Source organism: Lissotriton vulgaris, chromosome 4_1 (genome assembly GCF_964263255.1).
Source record: "Lissotriton vulgaris chromosome 4_1, aLisVul1.2, whole genome shotgun sequence".
Taxonomy (NCBI): Eukaryota; Metazoa; Chordata; class Amphibia; order Caudata; family Salamandridae; genus Lissotriton; species Lissotriton vulgaris.
The window spans coordinates 1,983,651,492-1,983,676,795 of NC_141691.1; the positions used below are offsets into that span (position 1 = coordinate 1,983,651,492).

The 25,304-nt window shown below is 41.5% G+C and overlaps 1 protein-coding gene across 1 annotated transcript in view; it reads left to right on the top strand.

Moving 5' to 3' along the window:
* LOC147724783 (lymphocyte antigen 6E-like) overlaps positions 1 to 13,438 on the top strand; it is a 62,957-nt gene extending 49,519 nt beyond the window's left edge. Inside the window, exons 3-4 of the mRNA XM_086967066.1 lie at positions 1,892 to 2,103; positions 13,305 to 13,438. Coding sequence (XP_086823192.1) covers positions 1,892 to 2,088 — 197 coding nt within the window. The 3' untranslated portion in view covers positions 2,089 to 2,103; positions 13,305 to 13,438. The remainder of the gene's footprint in view (positions 1 to 1,891; positions 2,104 to 13,304) is intronic.
* Positions 13,439 to 25,304: the final 11,866 nt, after the last annotated feature.

Genomic DNA, 25,304 nt, shown 5'->3' on the forward strand with positions numbered 1-25,304 from the left:
GCGACCCCCTCGCCGACAAATGTGGACGTCCACATTGAATTAATTCAGCTTGCATAAACCCCCATGATTCCCCGACATACACTTTCTGCCCGCTATGCTCATGGGTTTGTGTCTGCCCACTCCCAAACTTATTCAGTAGCCTCGCGTCAGCTTTGGTTAACCTTGCCCGGGGAGGGTTGCTATCTGTGTACCAACGCCCAACACTCCTGTGTAGATGCTATTTACGAAACTAATGTCTGCTATCATGTTGCCTTCTCTTATTACTGCATATTTTTCTGTTTTCTGTATTATTTTTAATTTCCCTCATTTATTCAATCTACCCAGATCTAAGATGATGTAATATTTCCTTTTTCATTGTCTTCACTGCCATATCATCTGAATTTAGGTTTGTCGCCCATGCTTTCTTAATGTATGTTTTTGTATATTTTTGTTTTGTTTTGGAAACTACCAATAAAAATTTGTGAAATCAGAAATGCAACTTTTAGAAAGTTGACATTTCTCTGCTCTTAAGCCCTTTGTGCCTCTCCCTGCCTCCAATACACATCTGGGTTGAGTGATAGGTAGGCCTTGTGCATTCCCTCTAGACCAGTGGTATTCAAACATTTTAATGCTGTACCCCCGTGAACTTAATCATTGAACCCACCCGCAGAATTTTTCACAATTATTATATTACATTTGCAATGTTTAAATATTTCTAGACTTATTTAAGCATTGAAGGTAAGTTCTGTTACCGTTTTAAAAATGCAGTTGAATACATGATTGCCAAACATACTATTCTAGTCAGGCAGGCCTTACTAATGTGTAAAAGTATCCACAGTGTAATTATTAGAAATGTGGGTGGGGGTTCAGAAGAATATTTGGAGTCCGTTCCCTTTTGACACCTTCTCCCAGCCAGGATGTAAATAACAAAAGCTGTTAGTGATGGCCCATTACAGAGCAGATTCCTGCTGCTCATTTTTTCCACTTAAAACAAAGCATTGTTATTAGCATAATACTTCTTTTGGCTAGAGCCTGACGTCCCCTACCGATCACTAGAAGCCCACTAAGGGGACCCGCCCACCAGTTTGATGACCCCCACTCTAGACAGTGTCACACAAAGGGAGCTGAGGTGTGCCGTTTTGCATCCTGCTGGGCCATCACCACCTGCTGGGCCTTCCTGAGATAAGATGGGTGGGAGGAGTTGACACCTACACCTGAATAGACTGTGCCCAGTCTCCTCACAATAGGCCTAATGACCCTGTATTGTTAGTGTAGCCAACATGGAACCAGGGCTGCGGGAAGCAGGAAACCCTAGAACTTCAAAGCACCTTACCTTACTTCAGGCCATTTAGAGTGATAGTCAACCAAAACCATGGCAAACCTACAATCTTGAGGTTAAGAATTGAAAGGTCCTGAAATATCAAACCCAACCTTCTGCCACGGAAACTCCGGCCAATCACCCAGATTTAACGGTGCAGGAGCCAATTTTTACATTATGTCACTATTGGCACACACCGTACACTCCCAAACAACTCTGTCTACTAACCTATCAAACCTAGCCTGAGACAAGGATTGAATACAAAAGTAATTAAAGAGAGCGACACAGAATATAACAGTCCCCTATCGTCTTGTATTACATTGACCAGGGAGAAGTGTTGTTCCTCGTTACAAGCATTGCTTTGTTGCACCAGAGCTCCCTCAAACTTGGAGTACAGACTTGGCAGCTTGCTTGTCAGATGTTCCAAATACGGATGTGCATTTTACCTGAGGCATTACCGATCTGACTTAGTGGTAAACAAGAATAGCTGTCTTAGGTGTGCTTTAGGTGTAATGATAGAAGGTAACTATGATGCCACAGAACTCATCGTTTACAGCTACTGCTCCTGAACATCCTGTTTTTCTTTGCTTGCAGTGGGGATCTCAATTTCCAAGAGCTGTAGCTCATCATGTTCTGCAAGTGATATTAGTGCACTTGGGATCGGTTATACCACCACCTGCTGCAAAGACAGCTTGTGCAACATCAGCGGAGCGACCAGCGTGAAGATGAGCTACCTGCTCCTGTCCGCCTGTCTGGGCTTCCTTGGTCTTCTATTGAGAGACAAGCTGTAGGCCAAGGAAAGAAAGGTGAGATCTGCTTGTATGTCGGAATAGAGGCAGTATACATGTGGAGTTAAGAATAGTACATCTATATTTGCCTGGATATTCTTGCTGTCACAGCATTGTGTCAGTGGATATTCTGGTTACAATATTCAGCTGGACTACATTTATACACACAAGTGTGTGTGTGTGTGTGTGTGTGTGTGTGTGCGGGTGTGTGTGTGTGTGTGTGTGTGTATATATATATATATATATATATATATATATATATATATATATATATATATATATATATATATATATATATATAGTAACTTTACACTTATGTATACTTATTTTCACAATATTCTTGTCTACGATATTTCCCAGTTATGTGTTTATGTGTATATTGTCAAGGTGCATATATGTGAAGTAAAATATAGTGAATTTCTACTTAACCATTATATACCTACGTTCATTATAATGTGGCACTCTATATTCTGATTACAGTATTTTAGAGGATGCTATGTTTAGCATCAAAGGATATATAAGTATAAAAGCGAAGTTAAGAATGTAAATCCATGATTCAATTATCACCTGTGTATACTTATTTTAGTGATATTGTGATAGCTGATATTCTGGTAACAATAGTCAGCTGGAATATTTATATATATGTATATATATTCCAAAACCAGATTTCCTTCTTACAGAAAATACCAGGACTCACTGGGATGCTTGATTGATTTATTCGCAAACAAATGCCCCTACCAACGCCTTTCGCCTTTCGGCTTTATCACAGTATGGCTTGAGTGACAATCCATCCGGTGATATAAACATGCAGCAGTTAACAGTGAGAAAGGACCAACATGGCATAAAAGGTCAAGGCAAACAGCTTCAATTTGCGCCATGTTGAAATGTCTTACTCGTATGATATCGATTCTGTTCACTCCTGAACATACAATAAATAATAAATGTTATTGCTTGTTGTTAATTAAGTTAAGATGAATCATCATTTTCAGTATTTTGGCTACAAAGCGGGAATGACAAACAATTATCAGCAATAAATTCTATATTCAATTAAGTCAATATTAGCCCATATTTCTCGCCCAACTCTTAAATCAACGTCTTGACCTATTTGACAAAACAATCTAGCCCGAGTGGGATTATGGTCTAAAATCAATATCATTTGTGGAAAATGCATTTATACATATATCTCCTAATTCATTGACAGTCAACATCCTGTACATGATGTTCATACTGTGGCCTCACCACCATGCTTGCCTACTTTGCTCGTCTAATAATTCAATTTATTTCAGCCAATGTTAGCCCATATTTTTTGCCTACCTCTTAAATCAGCATCTTGACATATTGACAAAAGAATCCAGCCCCAGTGGGCATTGTGTTCTAAAAACAACATCATTTATGAAAAATGCATCTATATATATATATATATATATATATATATATATTACAATTCATTAACAGTCGATGTCCTATACATGCTGCTCATACAAAAAGCCTAGCCTCCACGTGTGCATACTTTACTCGCCTAAATAATATCCTGATGAAACTTTTCTTGGCTTGGCTGAGCTCGCGATCTCACTTCTATAGTTGCGATATTCAGCTCACTATTCCTTATACCTCAATTGTGCTGTCTACCTATGTACATACACAGAACAAACAAAGACAAAAAGAAAGAAAAATGTACATGAAACTGTATATATGAATGTTCTAAAAAAAGCCACATTGCAAATTGCATACGAAAAAAGGATTTATACAAAAAGGTAAAACTTATTTGACAGATTTCATTCAATTTAAAAACTGGAGAAAACTTTTACAGAATTACCCTATCATTCACAGACGGTAGTAACTATTGACTTAACTGTAATTGTTCACCTTATGTGTACAATTTACATATATTACCACTATTTAAGATAAGTTCTTTCTACCCTAAATATATAGCCAAATCATCACTGGAATTCAGACCTATGGGCGTCAGAGTTTCAAAATCAATTACATATTAAGACTCAAGGATTTTCATTTGGCGTTCGCTATCACCTCCCCTTTCATGCGGTTTGACTGTATCTAGAACCACAAAGTTCAGTAGTTTCTCATTCTGTCCATGTAATTCCTTGAAGTGACGTGCCACAGGGTAGTGTTCGTCATTTCACCTTATAGCTCGTTGATGCTACCCTCTTTTTCGCTCTGTTTATGGTGCTCCCTATATAGTGTTGTCCTGGTATTTTGTGTGAAAATGAAATTAGGTTTTGGAATATTGTGGAGCACCAGAGTCCATCCAGGACGAGTACAAGCACCGAACTTCAGGACTGTGTGTGGATATATATATATAAATATTGGTCATGTGATCAAAACTGGTAGCGGTCAAAACGCGTAATGGCAGATGGAGTTCATTAATTGAATAAAAATATTATTGCACGGAACTGTGATCCACACTCGCTTTTCCTTGGGGTTGAAGGACTGTTTTGGGGCAATAAGTTTGGCGCCAGGTAGTTATAGTTGGGACCATGTTTCCATAGGAAAAGCGTTTTTTGACTTGCCTATATCTTTGGCACCAGTTAACGAATGTTCATGAAATGTAAAACAAAAAAGTGCCCCATTGAAACTTGCTGTGCATGAAAAGTTTCGTTGAGCGGGGGGTGAGGAAAAGGGGGAGGGGAAAAAAAGTGTTCTTTGAACGAGACCACAGCTCAAACCGCTGGTTGGAATTACACTGAATTTGGCAGAAAGGTAGCTTTTGGTTCAGAAACAGAAAGCACTCAGATACTTACATACCCACTCACATACCCACTCAAAGACCTGATAAGACACTCATATACCCCCTCATAAATGCACTCAGACTTACGCATCAACTCACAGATCCATTTAGACACTCACAAACCTACTCACAGACCCATGCACCCACTCACAGACCTACCCAGGCTTATGCACCCACTCACAGACCCACTCAGACTCATGCCCCACTTACAGACCCACTCAAAAACTTGTAATCTCACTCACAGACCCCTACAGACTCATGCACCCACTCACAGACCCATTCAGACACTCACACATCCACTCACAGACCCAATTATTCACTCACTCACTCACTGATCATCTAAGAGACTCACACACCCACTCACAGACCCACTCAGAGACTCACGCACTCATTCACAGACCCACTCAAATACTCATGCACTCACTCACAGACCCACTCAGAGACTCATATACTTACTCACAGACCCAACCAGACATGCATGTACCCATTCACAGACTCACGTACCCACTGACAGACCTACTCAGACACTCACACACCCACTGACAGACCCACTCTGACACTCTTGCACCCACTCAGACCTGCTGAGACACTCATGCGCTCACTCACACTCACTGTCAAAGGTTAGTGGTAACAGTTAGGAAATAACATTTTTTTTAAACGTAGAAATTCACTTAAAATTTTGGATTACAGGAACATTATAATTAGGAAACAACATTAAAAAAACGTAGACATTCACTAAAAAAACAAAGGTTACACGGAAGTTTTAGTTAGGCTCACATTTCACTCGTACAAAACCAGTGAAATTTAGCAGTTATAGTTAGCTGAGCTAACTATAAGTTACTTCCCCATAATGCACAGCTTATGACCTCACATATTACATCACTCATGACATCATCCAGTGAGTTTGAGTGTTTTCTAAAAGCTTACGAGTGAGTGCTAACAATATATACCAATGTTCTACAAAAGCTAAAATAGTATACTTTCTGTACTACTAATGAGTGATACTATTTCTGAAATATATTATGTGAGTGGCTGTATTACTGTGTGTATGTGTGTGAGAGTGGGTGTGTGAGTGGCTGTATGGGTATATAAGTAGGTGCGTGAATAGAAGGGTGGGTGAGTCAGTGGCTCTATGAGTGACTATTGCTGAGTGAGTGGGTGTGTCAGTGGATGTATGGGTGAGTGACTTTGTGAGTGGCTGTATGGGTGGGGGAATGGGTGTTTAGCTGTATGGGTGAGTGAGTAGCTGTTTGAGTGGGTGTTTGCTTAAGGGAGCTGTTGCATAAGTGGCTGTATTATAAAGTAAGTGTCTGTGTGAATGGATGCATGGGTGACTGAGCGGATGTGTGAGTGCTTGTATGGATGTGTGAATGGGTTGGGAAATGGTTGTTGGGTATATGAGTGAGTGTGTGAGTGCTTGTATGGGTGAGTGAATTGCTGTTTTAAGAGGCTGCATGGGTGAGTGAGTGGGAGTGTGAGTGGCTGTATAGGTGAACAAGTGGATGTGTGATTATCTGCATGGGTGAGTGTGTGGCTGTGTGAGTGGTTGTATGGGTAAGTGACTGGTTTTATGCGTAGTTGTATAGGTGAGTGAGTAGTTGTGTGAGTAGCTGTGTGAGTGGGTGTGTGTGGTTATGGATGAGTAAAGGTTTGTGTGAGTACTTGTATGGGTCTGTGAATGTGTATGTGAGTGGGTGTGTGTGAGTGTGAATGGTTGTATGAGAGGTTGTTTAGGGAGGTGGATGTGTGAGTGGATCTGTGGATGATGTTATCATTGATGTCATTTGAGATGTCATCAGTGATGTCACTGACCATGTCATGAGTGATGCAATATGTAAGGTCATAAGCAGTGTATTAGGGGGCGTAAGTTATGCTTAGGTCAGATAACTATAACTGCTGAATTTCACTGGTTTTGTATGAGTGAAATAGGTGCCTAACTACAATGCCACTGTAAGCTTTAGATTTCAATGAATATATATATATGTATATATAGATATAGATATCAGATAGAGATAGATAGATAGATAGATAAATGTGTGTGTGTGTATATATATATATATATAGATATATCGACAACATTTCCCATTTAGGAGAGCCACAGGCAGGTAGGTATTCAAACGTTTAATTTGCAAAAGTTGCAGCGCAGTAGATGGAAAATCCACCAAACAGTTCAAATAGCCTGACGCGTTTCATGCACTCTCGCATTTCATCAGAGGCTTCCGTTCAAAAACATTGCATGTTTGCAAAAGGCATCACTTTTTAAAGTCTCACTACCTGGCACAGTGGGCATTAGCTCTCCCAGAGCCTGCTGGTCTTCATTGTGTCTTAGTGTTGCTTCTGTGAGCTGCTAACATGCAGGGCACAATATCGAACATTAAAACCCAAGTGGGTCTGGAGAAATTCTTCTCATTACCGGGCTGCAAATTCATCTTTCACAAAAACGACCTCTTTGCCCTTCACGCTGCTTGCCGATTGACACCAGCTTGTCCACTTCTCTCTGGCAGGGCTCCCCCACGACCGGGACGGGCGGTCTAACATCCACATCTCAAGTTTCTCATTTAGGAGAGCCACAGGCAGGTAGGTATTCATACGTTTAATTTGCAAAAGTTGCAGGCAGTAGATGGAAAAACCACAGCTCAAATCGCCTGATGCGTTTCTTGCGCTCTCGCATTTCATCAGAGGCTTCAGTTAAAAAACAGCGCACGTTTGCAAAAGGTATCACTTTTTACATGTCAAAACAGGAAAGCGCTACTTGCAACTCAGTGTGAAGCTAACAAACGTGCAGCAGATAGTTAGAGAGAAGAGAAACGCGGTAGCGATGCATACCATGCCAGTTAGCCTCTAACTCTATGTCTGCTGCATGTAGGCGCTATTGGATCTTAATGTAGGCAGGCTAGACGAGGGGCTCGGGAGACTAGAACGTCACCCAGCAAAGATACAACCAAAAGTGGAACCACAGAAAGTGAGGGGAACGTGAGAACTCTCTCTGACCAGCCGGACCCCTTCCACACAATCAGCACAACAGCTGCGGTGGACCGAGGGGCAGGTGGCGAAAGTGCAATTCAAATGGAGGTAGGTCAAATACAAATATTAAAAACAATTTAGATTAAAACATGTAAACACAGGCAAGCGCTACTTGCAACTCAGCGTGAAGCTAATGAACGTGCAGCAGTTAGTTGGAGAGAAGAGAAACGCATCAGCGATGCATACCACACAAGTTAGCCTCTAACATGCAGTGCACAATATAGAACATTACGCTTCAGGTGATTTGAAATGTTTGGTGATTTTTCCATCTACTGCGCTGCAACTTTTGCAAATTAAACGTGTGAATACCTACCTGCCTGTGGCTCTCCTAAATGGGAAACTTGAGATGTGGATGTTAGATGGCCCGTCCCGGTCGTGGGGGAGCCCTGCCAGAGAGAAGTGGACAAGCTGGTGTCAATCGGCAAGCAGCGTGAAGGGCAAAGAGGTAATTTGTGTGAAAGATGAATTTGCAGCCCGGTAATGAGAAGAATTCCTCCAGACCCACTTGGGTTTTAATGTTCGATATTATGCACCGCATGTTAGCAGCTCACAGAAGCAACACTAAGGCATACGAAGACCGACAGGCTCTGGGAGAGCCAACGCCCACTGGGGCAGTCGGTGAGACTTTAAAAAGTGATGCCTTTTGCAAACATGCGCTGTTTTTTAACTGAAGCCTCGGATGAAATGCGAGAGTGCATGAAACACGTCAGGCAATTTGAACTCTTTGATGGTTTTTCCATCTACTGCGCTGCAACTTTTGCAAATTTAACGTATGAATACCTACTTGCCTGTGGCTTTCCTAGATGGGAAACTTGAGATGTGGAGATATATATATATATATATATATATATATATATATATATATATATATCAACGTTCCTGCTCCATAGAAGAAACAAGCTGCACTCACGAGACCCCTTTAGAGATGCTTTATTAACAAGGACGCGTTTCGGTGTTCTGCCTTCCTCGCTTTGTTTTCTTTTATGGAACAGGAGTGTTGATTTTGTGTATGGACCCACCACCATACTAGCTGCACCAATCCATAAGAGTGCGAAAATTGCCCTAAGGTGGAATTTTGGAAACATTGGAGCTGTGATATATATATATATATATATATATATATATATATATATATCACTCCACGTCGGTTCAGGACACCGGTGATTGCAGCGCTCAGCACGGGTGCGGTTTCCCTGCGGCAGAACCACGCCACTTAATTATCTCATCACACTTCCCCAGGTAGAGGAAAAACGGGACACACTCATGTAGTCGTTCTCAGCATACATTATTTATTGCCATATTTGCATTTTCTCATAGGCAAAAAGCAAGCAGATCTACGCGTTTCGGTATCGCTGATACCTTGCTCACGATCAACATAACGCTCATTACCATGATGTTTAAAAGCATTTAAAAAAACACAATTACATCATTTCCTGTCATGCGGTTAGAACATTAAGGTGCATTATGGATGCTGTAGCTTTTGGTTATATATCAAAAACAAACTGAGGCTTAAAGTCAGCTAATAGTGTGTCAAATAATAAAGAAAAAATTGGAAAATTTTACACCTGGATGAAACTGTGAGTAAAATAGTAGGAACGCATCCGACAGTAACCTATCGAAGAGCCAAGAATTTGAAAGATCATTTAGTTCACAGCCATTTTCGAACAACGAAAAAGGATGAAACATGGCTAAAAACAAAAGGTTTCCTGAAATGTCATGGATGTAAAGTCTGTCAAGTGGCAAAACAGACAAAGGAAGTCAAAATGGCTAATGGTAAAACTTGTGAGATACGCCAATTGATAACTTGCAAAACATCATATACTGTATATGTGGTGGAAGGTCCGTGCCCGCTACTGTATGTAGGTAGCACTATTTGTGAACTGAAAAAACGAAAAATGGAGCAGGTGAGATCTACAGTACGTAAGGACAGATCAAACGCAATCGGCAAGCATATGGAACAACATCATGGCTGATGAGATTGGAAATTGCTAAAATTCTATGGGATTGAGACAGTGCCTAAAAAAGAACGAGGCAGGGACAGGGAGAAACTTCTACGTCAGAAGGAATCCTGCCACATTTTAAAATTGCGAACATTGAGTCCCCATGGCCTTAATCAGTCATAGGAGTTAAACATTCATTTATAATCACAAACAAAACAAAAAATGTCACCGAAAACGAAAACACAAATAAAGATAACTAAGAAAGATGAAGCGATATGAAAGATCATAAAAGGAGTGAAGATATTGAGAAACAGTCACAACTTAAAAATGAAGCCCCACTGGAGGGGGAAATGAGAAAAGATGAACACCGGAAAGTGGTGGGAATACGAAGCCCCACTGGAGAGGGTGACCGGTTATTGAAATAACGAACTATGAAATCAAAATGGGACCCTTTTATCATCATTATACTTTATGATCATCAATGAACTGCTTCCCGTATGATTATTAGGAATCACTTTATTATTTGACACATTATTAGATGACTTTAAGCCTCAGTTTGTGTTTTTATATATAACCAAAAACTACAGCATCCATAATGCACCTTAATGTTCTAACCACATGACAGGAAATGATGCAATTGTGTTTTTTGAAATGCTTTTAAACATCGTGGTAATGAGCGTTATGTTGATCGTGAGCAAGGTATCAGCGATACCGAAACGCGTAGATATGCTCGCTTTTTGCCTTTGAGAAGATGCAAATATGGCAATAAATAACATATGCTGAGAACGACTACAGGAGTGCGTCCCGTTTTTCCTCCACCTGGGGAAGTGTGATGAGACATATATATATATATATATATATATATATATATATATATACATATATATTGTTGCACGTTTCTGTATCCCAATGTAGGTTTAAGAAAAAAGATTGGCTGGCACGCTGGTATCCGGTTTACAAATTTATTGACACCAAACCCCCCTCACCCCTTACAGACGCGTTTCGCCTTTGCAGGCTTCGTCAGTGTAACGTTAGTGCATGGTTAATGTCGCCATTTAAAGCCATTGGCCAGTTGTACATTTCATAAACATGAAAGAAGGACATCTGTTATACAAAAATTCGGCGGCCATCTTATAGTGTGTGAATTACATTAAAATCGCAGGCTAAAGAATGGCGACTGACATGAAAGTGCATAGTGCTCATTAAAAACATGTAACGTAATTATTATTCATGTATACATTAAACATATTTGTTAAACACAGCAAAGATTATTTGATCAGCCATTGGATTGTTTACACAAAATTATTTCTCAATATGCATGATGTTAAAAAATATATATATATATATATATATATATATATATATATATATATATATATATATATATATATATATATATATATATTAACTTAAAAAACCATAGGTTTCAGGCCTTATATAGTTAGGAATTAGCATTAAAAAAAAACATTGAAATTGCTCCTATATAGTTAGTTGTACTAACTATATTTCGCGCACCCGCAATCCACTGCTGATGATGTCACATATTGCATTATTCATGACATGGTCGGTGACATCACTGATGACATCACTGATGACACCTCAAATGACATCTCAAATGAAAAAATATAAATTTGGAAAAACAAAAGTATTCATAGAAAAAAAAGTTCCAAAGTTAGAACGTTGTTTTGAAAAAATGAAGGTCTAATTCAGAGTCTCTCAGAGCACAGCGTGCCAATTTCAAAAGTCAGTGTTATTGGAGAAAACTTTAAATATTCTAAGTCTGTAAAGAATTCGTCTATCATTGTCTATATGAGGGCATGATTCGGGAAACGCCACACAACATAGCCACTCATAGAACCAGTCACTCATCCATCCAGCCAGTCACATAACAAAACACCCATACAGCTATTCAGACACCCACGTATTTACCTGCAAAGTCACTCATACACCCACTCACTCATCCAATCAACCTTTCAACACATCCACTCACTCACCCATACAAGCCCTCACACTCTCACTCATACAACCACTTACATGCCCATTCACACATCCATACAAGCACTCACACATCCACATACTAACCCATACAGCCATTCACACAGACACTCACTTTATAATACAGCTACTCACACACCAACTAACTTATCCAAACACTCACTCAAACAGCCACTAACTCACCCATACAACCCCTTAAACACCAAGTCCCTCTCTCGTATACCCATTGAGACACCCACTCACTCACTATACAGTCACTACAAACCCACTTACCCACCCATAGAGCAACTATCACTGCCACTAACCCACCCATACAGCCTCTGACACACCCACTCACTCACCAGTACAGTAACTCACACAGCATCCCACTCGCCCAGCTACTCACACACCCACTTATACACCTATACATCCACTCGCATGCCCATATGATCAAGGATACATAGAGTCACACAGCCTCTCATACAATATGTATTAGAAGTAGAGCCACTCATTAGTAGTACACCTAGTATACTACTTTAACTTTTGTAGTACCTTAGGATATATGTTTAACAATCATAAACTCTTACAACATACTTACAGTAACTGGATGATGTCATCAGTGATATAATCAGTGATTTCATTTGAGATGTCATCAGTGATGTCACTGACCAATCCATGATCCATTTATCACTTGTATATACTTACCTTGGTGATATTGTTATAGTTGATATTCTAGGCACAATAGTTTTGCGGATTATATGAAATATAGAATATTCTGGTAGAATACAGTGAAATAGGAGTGCTATCCAATGGGCCTTGCTCACAACAGGTTTTTTCACATTGTTCACTGCAAACTTGGTTATGCCGATGCCCGATTATCAGACATGCTGGGAATGGGCTGGCAGTTTTAGGGTGTGAGTAGTTAGTCTGTAGTCCTATTCAGGGATGTTGAGCCAATATTGCAGGTGTGTATCATGTTGGAACAAATGTCTGAATGATTTACTGGCCCCTTGGGACAAGTTCTGGTGCTGATGATGTGCAATGAAGGGAGGGCATGTAAGAGGATTTCAGCTCTCTATAGAAAAGGTGAAATACTATATCTTCAAGAAACACATCGTCAAAGAGTAATACCTGGATGCTGTTCCACTCCTTTAAGTCCCATCTGCAGCCCTCCCGTGTAAGCCTCAACCCTCACAAATATCCTGTACACAGTAAACCCCTTGATGTATCCACTCTCATCCCTAGTCTCCCTTTTCTTTACACTACTCTCTATAATCCACTTATAGTGTGCATCACTCCATTGCTTTTTAGCCTGGTTCACGCAATGTGATACACATTCATCCATGCAAGCTGGAAATTAGTTTGGTTAACTTTTCAGTGGGGGTTGTGTGGTCCACCATGCAAACTTTGTTTTCCTTTACGTGGATTCATTTAAGAATTTGAACACAGAGGTTTATGTAACAGAAGACTAGAGTGTTTATTAGAAATGAATACATTTTTGCTATCTAAATTGTCTTATTCTATTCTCTCTACAGTGGACGGAGAACACTTTTCAAGAAGGTCACATTAGTACAAGTAGTATTGAAAATGGAGAGCACCTGAATTAAAATTGTATAGCTGTGATTTGTGCATTATTAAATAAAAGATTCACTGACCTCAGTGCCTAATACTTTATTGTCTCAATCAATCAATTACCATTACATCTAAGTTTTTACATCGTGGGATGTTATACTGTAGAACCGTATTTGGAGGATAGAGTTTCATAATCTTTACATTGTGGCACTTTAGTTCGCAGGTAAAAGTGTTTTTTATGGTTTTAAATGACTTAACCATAAGTCTGTGTGTGTGTGTGTGTACATGATTGAGATGAAGTTACAGTTACGTAAGGTAATAATATTTTATGTAATGATGTCCGGCCGTTGCTACCGGGGACAGAGGGGTCGGGCCTGGGGCACTTTCCATTGTTTAGATGCTTTGCTGGTGTGAGAGCCGTGGGTCCAGGAGGTCAGCCCTCTCATACTTCATGACTATGGCAGCTGTCAGGAGAACCTGGTATGACCATCTCCACCAAAGCTCAACCTAGACCCAGTCTCATAGCTAGAGCCCGTGGGCTGGTGGTGTGTATGCTTCAGGGAGAGCCTGCAGCACCTGGAGATGAAGATAAAGCAATCTGTTAGTCTTTTACAGTATTGCAAGAGCAAATTATCTGATACTGACAGAGGACCAATAGACATGTGGCCTGGAAAGATAATTGGATGGCCAAACATGATCTTATGTGGGCTCAATTATGTGCCTCTGTCCGGAGTATTCATAGACAACAACACTAATTGCAGTGCATCAATCCAGGATAGTTCAGTGGATGCACAGATCTTCCCTATTTTGTTTTTCAAAATGCCATTTCTTCTCTCAATTGCTACTGTTGCTGGTGGGTGATATGCACAATGTAGTTTCTGTGTGGCCCTAGCCCTTTGTATGTCCCCCTAATCACACGGGAGAGGAACACTGGTTCGTTGTCAGAACTATGGAGCACCGGGACCCTAAAGCGTGAAATAAGTTCTTTCAAAAAGCATTTGGCAACATTAAGTGCATCACAGTTCTTTTCTGGATATGCCTCAGTCTTTTTGCTAAACATGCATATGATGACCAACACATACTTTTATTTGTAAACAGGGGGCTTGTTGATGAAATCAACCTGTAAAAGGTCTGTGTGGAAGTGGAAAATGGCCAAGTGCAGTTGGTGTACCCTTCCTTCTATTGTATTGTGCACAAACAGTACATTGTCTGCATAAGAGTTCTGCGGTTTGACAGAACTTGGTGTTGTACTAACATTGGGAAAAGGCTGGGGTTGCATTGTGAAGCGGGAAAATGTTCCCGGTGGTAGCTTCAGGTCACGGAGTTGGCAACGGCGTCGACCACAACGTCATAGTTGTTTTTCTTCTGTTGCAGCACAAAACACACAGTTTCCAGTGCTGTTGGCAGATGTACTTAAAGTCTTTGATGTTCCTGAGACTTCCAACTTGAGAAAAGCTCAACATCAAGCCCTTGGACAAACTCTGGAAATAAATAGCTGAAAGTTCAGTCCTTTTACTGCCACAACAGAAGCATTACGCCAGCACAGCAAAGCACACAGCAAAGTGGTAGTCTCTCCTCATAGCTTCTCCAGCTCATCTTCTTGGCAGGTTCCTATATCCAAATGAGTTCTACAGCTTTTGGGTCTAAGCCCCAATATTTATACCACATTTCCCTTTGAAGTTCAGTGGTGTTGGCACAACCAAAGTTCTCCTGGCACACATAATCCAAATCGGTCCTGCTCAGGCCGGTTCACTACAGGAGGTGGAGACAGCATTGTGGAAGGCAGACTCAGTCCGGTCAGGTGCATGTGGCAACTACCCCCACCACTCTAGATGCAGGACAGACCCATCAGCCAGGCTATGAGTCACCCAGGAAAGGGAGGACACACCTCAGCCCCCTTTTTAACCCTGTCTAGTGTGAATTCACAAACCAACCCTGTCAGTCTAAAACTCAGACAGCGAATACACAAACAGGCAGAGGCACATGGATGTTAGACAAGGAAATATCCACTTTCTAAAAGTGGTATTTCCAAACATACAATATGAAATCATCTTTACTAAAATATGTATTTTTAAATCCTGTGTTCAGGCATACTAAACTCCACTTTTCTATCAGCTTCCCCTGGCCAGCTGCGTTTTAAAAAGTGTTACAAAGTAGCTCCCATGTTAACCAATGGGAGAGATAGCCTCTCAACAGTTAAACAAAGTACACAGTATTTCACTAAAAGGACATGTAACAAACACCAGGACATGCCACACAGCAAAGTGATAGTCCCTCCTGACAGCTTCTTCAGCTCTTCTTCTTGGCAGGTTCCTTAGTCCAAAAGAGTTCTAAAGTTCTGGGGACTATGTCTCACTGTTTATACCACTTTCAACCTTTGACGTGTGCATGTTTCAAAGAAAGTCTCTCTTGCTTACTAGAACCAATTCTGTCCTCCCTGGTCCAGCCACACTACAAAAGGCAGACACAGCCCTATACAGGTGCAGGTGACAGCTACTTCCACCACTCGGGCACACCACAACTCCCTTTGTGTGACTATCTAGAGTGAATGCACAAAATAGCCCCTGTCAGTCCAAAACCAGACGTTGATTCTACAGGCAGGCATAAGCATACAGAATGGTAAAGCAAGAAAATGCCCACTTTCTAAAAGTGAGATTTTTAAACACAAAATTTAAAAACCACCTTAATTAAAAGATATGTTTTTAAATTCTGAGCTCAGGTAGCTCAAACTCCAAATCTCTCTCTTCCCTAATAAAAGTTACACTTGTAAAATTTTACAATGCAGCTCCTATGATAACCTATGGGAGAGATATGCCTTTCAATAGTAAAAAAACAAAATTATCGGTAGTTCACTATCAGGACATGTAAAACACACCATTACATGTCCTACCTTTCACATAGACTGCACATTGCTCATGGGGATACCTTGGGCCTACCTTAGGGGTGCCTTACATGTAGTAAAAGGGAAGCTCTGGGCCTGGCAAGTTGGTGCACTTGCCAGGTCCACATGGCAGTTTAAAATGGTGTGCATAGACTACATTGGCAGGTCTAAGACACATTTGGAAATGTAACTTGAATCAGTGGCATAATCAGTGTTGTAGGCCCACTAGTAGCATTTGATGTACAGGCCCTGGGCACACCTGGGCACAATACTAGAGACTTACTCATAAATCAAATAAGCCAATCATGAAAATACCAATAAATAACACAATTTACAGAGCGAGCACTTGCACCTTAGCACTGATCAGCAGTGGTAAAGTACACAGAGACAACAACCCAGCATACCTTCAAAAACCAGAGGTCAGAAAGCAAAAAGATAGGGTAAACATGCCAAAAGATGCCAGGTCTAACAGGGTACTTATTGTAGGGGCATAATCAGTACAGGTTTTGTAACCACTGGGTATGCAGATGCTAATGTTTGTGCTACATCAAGTCCTCAGGGAGCTCACCAGTTCTTGCCACTGGTGCAGCCTGTCTATGCTGTATTTTAATGTGTCTGTCATAGATATCCCATTCGTATGTCTGTGATAGGGGAGGGGGTGTTGGGATTCCATCCGTGGTCACTGCCTTGGCATGTTGCGTATTGGAGCAACATGCCTGGGGACCTTTTTTCATTAAGCTAGCTCGCGCCAAACAGAACACTGCATCCTGGTGTGGTCTGTAATACTTTTCAGCAAGTGCATTTACTTGTAACTTTCCCTCTACTGGGTCATTTGGTAGTGCAGTACACTTTGAGCTGTCGCCTTTTAAAAACATTCTTTTCTGTGTTGCAGGGGAGTGCAGCGGGTTGTTGGGCCGGGAGCTGGTCTGTGTCATGTTACACCTCCGATCCTCCAGTTGTTTTGTGTGTTTGTTATATGTATCTTCTATAGTTGCTAAATTGTGTTTTGCATGTTTTGCATATGTACAAATTTCCTGAATCAGTGTGCGCAGAATCTCGCAGCCCAGTGTATGGTCCAAAGACCCATCATCAAATGCATGTTGTCATTTACAAGTCGCCGTTCCAAGGCACGGCTCTCGGTCTCGTCTTCTGTAGTTAGCGGTGTGGGTTTAGTGCCTGAAGAAAAATCTCCCTGTGCATGTTCTTTATTTGGAAGGGTGGCCATGGGGGTGCTCCTCATCTGACCCATTAATATGTCTTCTAGCACTGGGTCTGCTTCTAACCCTTCATCCTCAAGCTGTGCTCTTGACGGAAGAATGCTGGGGAATGCTGGGGAAGGCCCCAATAACATTCAAATGTCGTTCTCTCCAGTTTTCTCTAACCTTCTGATCTGCTGACTGTTCCATGATCCTTTTTTCAACTCCTACAACTCCTTATGCACCTTTTCTTTCACATCTTTTCTTTCACATCACTAGTTTTTCACAAATCCCGTAAGCTCAAGTCCAACATCCAAAAGAAGTAACACTCCGTTGGTCTGATTTTCTTCCCTTTCAATATCAACATCTGCTTTAAATATGACAACCTAGCCATGTCATAGGTGCCATGAAACAGGAACTGCACGTCCTTCCTTTTTGTTGTGTGATACCAGACATCTTTTGGCATGTTTCCCCTATCTTTTTGCTTCTGACCTGCTGGTTTTGATGGTACTCTGGATATTGTTTTTGCTGGTTTAGTGTTTCTGCGCACTTTAATACCACTGATCAGTACTAAAGTGTGAGTGCTCCTACTATACATAGTGTTTACGGATTGTTGTTTCCATGTTTGGCTTATTTGATTTACTCCTAAGTCCCTGGTACAGTGCACTGTGTGTGCCCAGGTCCGGTAAACCAAATGCTGCAATTGGGCCTGCAGTACTGATTGTGCCACCCACACAAGCAGCTTTACAAACGGTTCTCAGACCTGCCACTGCAATGTCTGTACGCAATTTCCACTGCCATGTCAACCTGGCAAGTGTACCCACATACATGTATAAACTAAGAACTGATTTGGTGTGTATCCCTATAATGATGATGTATAATATGAAAATTGCCCTATTATGGGTTTGCAACCAGCAACAAAAGCAGACTAAATTGAGAAATCTTGTGTATTTTGCTATATTTCACATGCATGGCAAAACATCTTGTTCATCAAGCCAGTTTATTTGGATGTTGAACTTAAATGAACATTAAGGCATCCACATTTGATGTTTAAAATACTTTGAAAAAATATGTTTAAAAAATATATCTATACTACTATTATAAAGAGAGAACACAAACCTTTTGGCAAGGTAAACTCGGGAACCACAGCGCCAATCCACACACCCAATACATTGTTGTAATCCTCAGGGTGTGCAGATGGACATAGGCTATAGAAAATTAAAAAAAAACGTAAATTTAAAAATATAACTAAAAAAAAAAAGTAGTGCCCTGAAAGTAGTGCCAGCCGCGACGCTGACGGCCACCACGTAGCGCTGGCCGCAACGTACGTGATGACGAGGAGGAGCAGCGGTGAAATGAGGAGCTCGGGGAGGAGCGGCGGCTCAGGTAAGGCTCAGGGACACGGGACGGGAGGGAGCCGGTGCGGGAGGTTGGCCCGGAACAACTGCGGTAAGGCTCGGGGTCAGGGGGCAGCATTTCAGGCTTGCGAGGAGGAGCGGCGGTGAAGTGAGGAGCTCGGGGAGGAGCGAGGGCTCAGGTACGGTTCTGGGACACAAGACGGGAGGGAGCCAGTGCGGGAGGCTGGGCCGGAACAACTGCGGTAAGGCTCAGGGTCTGGGGGCAGCATTTCAGGCTTGCGTGCACTCCCGCCCCGGCCCCCGCCCGCCACGACATTGTCCGGGACACAGACAATGTCGTGGCGGGCGGGGGCCGGGGCGGGAGTGCACGCAAGCCTGAAATGCTGCCCCCTGCCCCCTTCTGCCCCAGGCATCGCTGGGGCGGGCTGCTAGTATATATATATTTTTTAGGAGTAGGCAAGTCTTTATTACATTTAACCGGCACAATTGATGTTTTCTCAGTTATGTCTTTTGAGTGGCCAATATGTTTTTGGTTATTTATCGATTTTGTTGTTTTCATAGGCTGTCATTATTTTTTAATACAGTTCACAAACACTAGAGTGTGGCCTCTTAGGACCAAGATTATTGTCCTAGAGGTTTGTCTTGCCATTAGTCTATCTGCTGCCCAGAGCAGATCTTTTTTTGTGAATTTATTTTTATTGTATACAGCCAACAACTAAGTGGTCATACAGTACAAGATTGGGCAAATATGCTGCACAAGAATGGCCAGATTGGTGGAATAAGCAATAGTTGCAAATCAATAACAAAACATTAACAACAGAGAAGCATAACAAATTAAGCAATCGGTTCAATTCAATTCAATATAACTTTATTTCGGTCTTTTCGACCATAAAAGTACATAAAAAGATAAACATTTCCATCCTACACTTAATCGATAGCTGTTTTTGTCACATAGGTTGGGTATTAGAAATCACAATTTTCAGGATCCGTCCTAGGTGTACAATTAAAATCAATTAATTTATAAATAAATAAATACAATAAAAATACTTCACAATAAAAATAGTCACACTAAAAACTATCTAAAATCTTTCAATCGCACTCCTCATAATTACAATTTGTCAAAATATATGGTGTCTGATGGATCTACCCTTTTAAAGAGGTTGAAAAATGAATCACTGGGATCCTTACAAAAGTAAAATATAGATACAGAATATGTCAATTATTTACTAAAGTTACATATAGCAATGTTACAGTTTCAAACCATGTTTTGCTATAATGAACATCACATTACACAGGAATCTAGATACACAAAAAACCACCAATTGTGTGGTGTCTGTCCTTAATAGGCGCTCTGCCTCTTTACAATGCCTTAAGTTCAAAGTGTTGCAGAGGGATTTAATCCATCTTTTTCTTGGAGTGTCATATAGAGGACAAAAGAAAAATATATGTGCATCATCTTCCTTCGCCTCAGCCAAATTTTTACAAAACGTACACTTGTCATAATCTTTATCATCGCTATTACTGCCCCATTTGGATTTGTTATTATGTGTTTGTAACACCCCATATCTAAATTTCAGGTACAAAGATTTAGCAATTTGCGGGCGCACCACATCTAGAAACGGTTCAAACTGGGCTATGTCTTTAAACAAGAGAAACGATGTAGTTCGGGATCCAAGACTGGAATCATGTAGTAATTTACTGCTAATATAGGTCCAAAAGAATAACTTAACAACCTTACTACATGCCATAGTCAGATCTGAAGGCTCCTCCCAGTAGTGTGGTAATCCTATTTTTTTCAACCAGGTTGACACATGTTGGAACCATGGAATGGCCTTTAAAAAGCCAATTCTCATTATCTCCTGCAAGCCTTTTTTATAATGTACAAGCTCCACTGTTGACCAGATTCTTACCCAAAATAAAAAAGGGGCGTATTACAGCAAGATTATCAGTACGTTTTACATTCAAATCCAGTGTTACCAGAATCAACGGGGTCCTATTGGGTAGAGGCAATAATTTACGAATTAAATTGTTTTCTCCAATTTCAAAATTACGTTTATAGTAGGGACCCCATATTTCTGCTCCATACAAGGCGGCTGACTGGGCCTTGAATTTAAAAACCTCTATAGCAAAAGATACAGCCTTCGAGGTACTCCCCCTGTGCCTTTTCAAAATGGGAGTACAATTTTGGAGCAATACAATTCTTTTTTTCCCAGTTGTGACTTCCAGGTCAGTTTTGTGTCTAATGTGATGCCTAAATAGTTAAATCTGTGTACATATTCTAATCTATGGCCATTTAACTCTATGTTTTAAAAAAAAGATTTTTGAGGGTTGATGGACATATACTTTGTCTTGCTGGAATTTATTTCAAGTCCCTTATTGGTACAGTATGAATGGAAGGAATTCAGGAAATTTTGAAGGCCGCGGGGAGTTTGCGAGATTAAAATAGTATCATCTGCAAAAAGTAATGCAGGAATTACTTCAACCGCCAACTTCAGGGAATCACTTTTACAACCTTCCAGGAAGGGGGGGATGTCATGTACATACAAGGTAAACAAGGTGGGCGCCAAAACACAACCTTGACGTACTCCCCGTCTCACTGGTATTTCTCGGCCCCATCTCACTTTAGCATAGTTTCCCTCATGTTGCCTAATTATCTGGACAAGCAGTTCGATTGGCACCCCTAGATCTTTTAAACAGCCCCAAAGGTGACTCCTGGGTACCAAATCGAAAGCAGCCTTCAAATCTACGAAGGCAATGTATAGACTACCTTTCCTTAAGGTTATATATTTCCAGGCAAGACACAAAAATCTGAAGACTTGATCAATAGTACTAGTCTTCTTTCTGAACCCAGCTTGATATTTTGAAAGCAGGCCAATCTCTTCGATCCATGCAGTTAACCTAGATAATATATGTCTGGCAAACATTTTCTGTGGAATGTCGATCAGACTAATGGGGGCGATAATTCGCTGGATCATGTCTATTTCCCTTTTTAAAAATTGTGACTATTTCCGCCCCCTTCCACATGTTTGGTATAGGTTCGAAATCAGCTATCGCGTTGCAAAGATGGTTAATATAGGGTCCCCAAATACTCATATCATGCTTTAACCCCTTGCGCGCTAGCGGTTTTCCCGCTGTGTGCTGGATTTTTAAAAAACCCGCGTTACATGACGAGCTCAGCTCGTCATCAGCATCGAAGGGGTTAAAAGATCACCTGGAATTTTGTCTGGACCTGGTGCTTTACCTGATTTAACTGACTCCTATATTAGTACAGTTTCATTTAATGTAAAGTGCAGGTTTGCTGCCTTTGCAGTATTCTTCATATCATTTGTTATCATAAAGGCATTACCATTAGATTCAGAGTAAAGGCCAGAGAAGTGTTCCATCCATGTTTTCTCATCGAAGAATAGGTCTCTTTGTGTTCTTCCCGACCGATTATCTTTAGCTATCAGGTTCTAAAATGCAGCCTGGTCCTTCGCTTTGGCCGCACAGATTAGGTCTGACCAAATCGCCTCATCCCATGAACTTGTTGCATCTTCTAGGGTCTGTTTGTAGTTGTGCCTTTTTGCCCTTATTCCGTCTATATTTTCGCTCCTTATTGCCTGGATTAGCTCTATCTTGGCCACTCGGCAATTCCCATTATACCAGGCATTACCAAGGCTAGTCTTATCTGATGCTCCTGCATTCCCTTCTTTGGGTATTTTACTTAGTACTTGTCCTAAGGCACTTACCAACGTACCAAGCAGGTCTGTCATCTTAATTTGGCCTGTGGGATGTTCTGTAAAAGGTGCAATGGTATCTGCAAAAATAGAATAAATACTAGCCATGGCTTTGGTGTTCCCTTAAATATGTGGCCACTTTATGACTCAATTATTTTTCCTTAATATAATTTCGTCATCCTTGGTATCAGTCTCATTGGAACCAGTTTGAAATGGGAGGAAAAATCCCGGTAATACCATCAAACTCAAGGGTCGATGGTCACTCTCAGTTCTTACATCTACTTCAAAGTCGATTAGATGGCTCCAAAATCCCAGTGTCACTAAAATGTAATCTATATTGCTGCGCGATTTACCTCTGCGAAATGTAAAGACATTTGGTCTATCAGAGGGAAGGCGCCCATTACATGCTCTCAGGCTTGTAAGCCTTAGTAGCCTTAGTAGTTGAGTCGCCGTACATTTTACCTCTTTGTTACTTTCTATACCTGGGATATTATACGCGAGGTCTTCAGCCTCCAGCAGATGACCAAATTCCGATACAGGTTCAAAATTACAGTTAAAGTCTCTTCCAACTATAATATTTGGTCTGTATCCTAATGTATCAAAGAGGAGGTCCAGCTGGCTTATTACTGCCGACTCACGATGTGCAGGGCCAGGTCTATTATAGATATTAAATAAGAATAAGACCCCACCATCCTTTGTGACTAATTTTAGGCCCAATATATCTTGTGACAGTACATTTAGTGGAGCAATATTAATCTGATTCTGCCTTAATGATAAAAGCATCTAGAGTAGCTGCAGGCCCCTTGCATTTACTCATGATACTCCCCTTTGTGAACGAAAAATAAGCAAGAATATACAAAACACTTTAGAAAATACAGGAAGCCCAACCACACTAATAGTTGAAGCTTACCACGCAGCTACAGGGCTACCAATGTCCAAATATCAGAGGGGTGGCCCAGTCCAGTCTCTGTCAGGCTATGACGGGCGCGGACGGGCCCACCCTTGGCCCATGCGCATCCCGCGCTGCGGGAGACTTGACGTGCTTATAAGCGCCTCCTGGCGCTTACAGATGATGCGGGACAGCTGTGGGCCAGGAAAGCGCCAGGAATGCTGGGAGTTGTGGGCAAGACCGTCTGCGTTGCCACCAGCGGAACGGTCTCCGCAGGCGAAGCTCCGACTGTACTTCGGCACCTTTCCAACTCGAATGCCAGGTGAGTCATTCTGAGCGATTTTAGCAAAGTGTCACCAAGAAATAGCAAAGGAACACGCGCTGCGGGAGACTCGGCGTGCTTATAAGCACTTCCTGGTGCTTACAGATGATGCGGGACAGCTGTGGGCCAAGAAAGTGCCGGGAATACTGGGAGTTGTAGGCGAGACCGTCCGCGTTGCCACCAGCGGAACGGTCTCCCCAGGCGATGCTCCGACGGTACTTCAGCACCTTCCCAACTCGAATGCCAGGTGAGTCAGTCTGGGCGATTTTAGCAAAGTGTCACCAAGAAATAGCAAAAGAACCCGCACTGCGGGAGACTCGGCGTGCTTTAAGTGCCTCCTGGCACGTACAGATGATGCGGGACAGCTGTGGGCCGGAAGAGCACCGGGAATGCTGGGAGTTGTAGGCGAGACTGTCTGCGTTGCCACCAGCGGAACGGTCTCCCCAGGCGAAGCCCCGACGGTACTTCGGCATCTTCCCAACTCGAATGCCAGGTGAGTCAGTCTGGGCGATTTTAGCAAAGTGTCACCACGAAATAGCAAAGGAATTAAGCAATCAGTGAGGGAGGAGAAAAGAGAATTCACTGTGCATATATGATCAAGTAACGTATGAAATGGCAGCAATTGGGCCATAGGCGTTCATTACATAGTGAACATCAGCCGGGAGCTATCTAATAATAGCATTTATCCAAGACCGAAAGCGCAGCAGGGTTGGCATCACCTTTAGTGTTCATGCGGGTCACTCCGGTGTCTCAACTAATGGGTGAAGCTGCCCTGACCCTGAATGAGCCGAGTCGCCAGCTAAAAAGCACTCATTGCTTGCAAGGCCTTTGATTTTAGCATTGTCTGCCACATTACTTTAGATATGCCTTCAGAATTAAAGTGCAGTGGCAGGCAACGTTAAAATTAAAAGTCCTTTCAGGCACTGGGCCGATATCGTGGTGGGAGTCGATGTTAAAGTTTAACGGCCACATGCATCAACCTATTTAGGAAGTGCAAACGGTGCGAATCGGTAAATTGGGCCGTTTGCGATTCCTAAATAAGTTTTTGGGATGCATCATACATTTTCGTGAAATTCGTTGAACCTCGTGGTAATTTGCGAAAAGTTATGAAAATGCTCAAAAATGCAATTTTTAAACTTTCATGTTACAGACACACATGTCCTTAGGACATGTGTGTGTGAAACATGCACTTTAAAATACATTTCAGGGGTGCAAGGGGGGGTCCTTTGGACCCCCCTCTGCACCCTTGGAATGCATTAACAAATTGTGAATCGCATTTTCAAATTCGCAATTTGTAAATGTCTTCCCATTGACTCCTATGGGCCTTTTGGCCCATAGGAATCAATGGGATTTGCGAAATCGCAATTAGGAATTCGCATAATATTTGCGATTCGGTAAAAATTGCGATTTTTACCGAATCGCAAATATTATGCGAATAAAATCATGCATTCCATTTTGCAATTCCTTATTTGTGATTCCCTAAAAATCGCAAATAAGGAATCGCAAAACCTTATAATGATGCATGTGGCCGCAAGATTCTTGTCTGCACTAATCCGCTTTCACTGACTTTACCACGATTTAATTTGCCTTTGCGTAGTAGT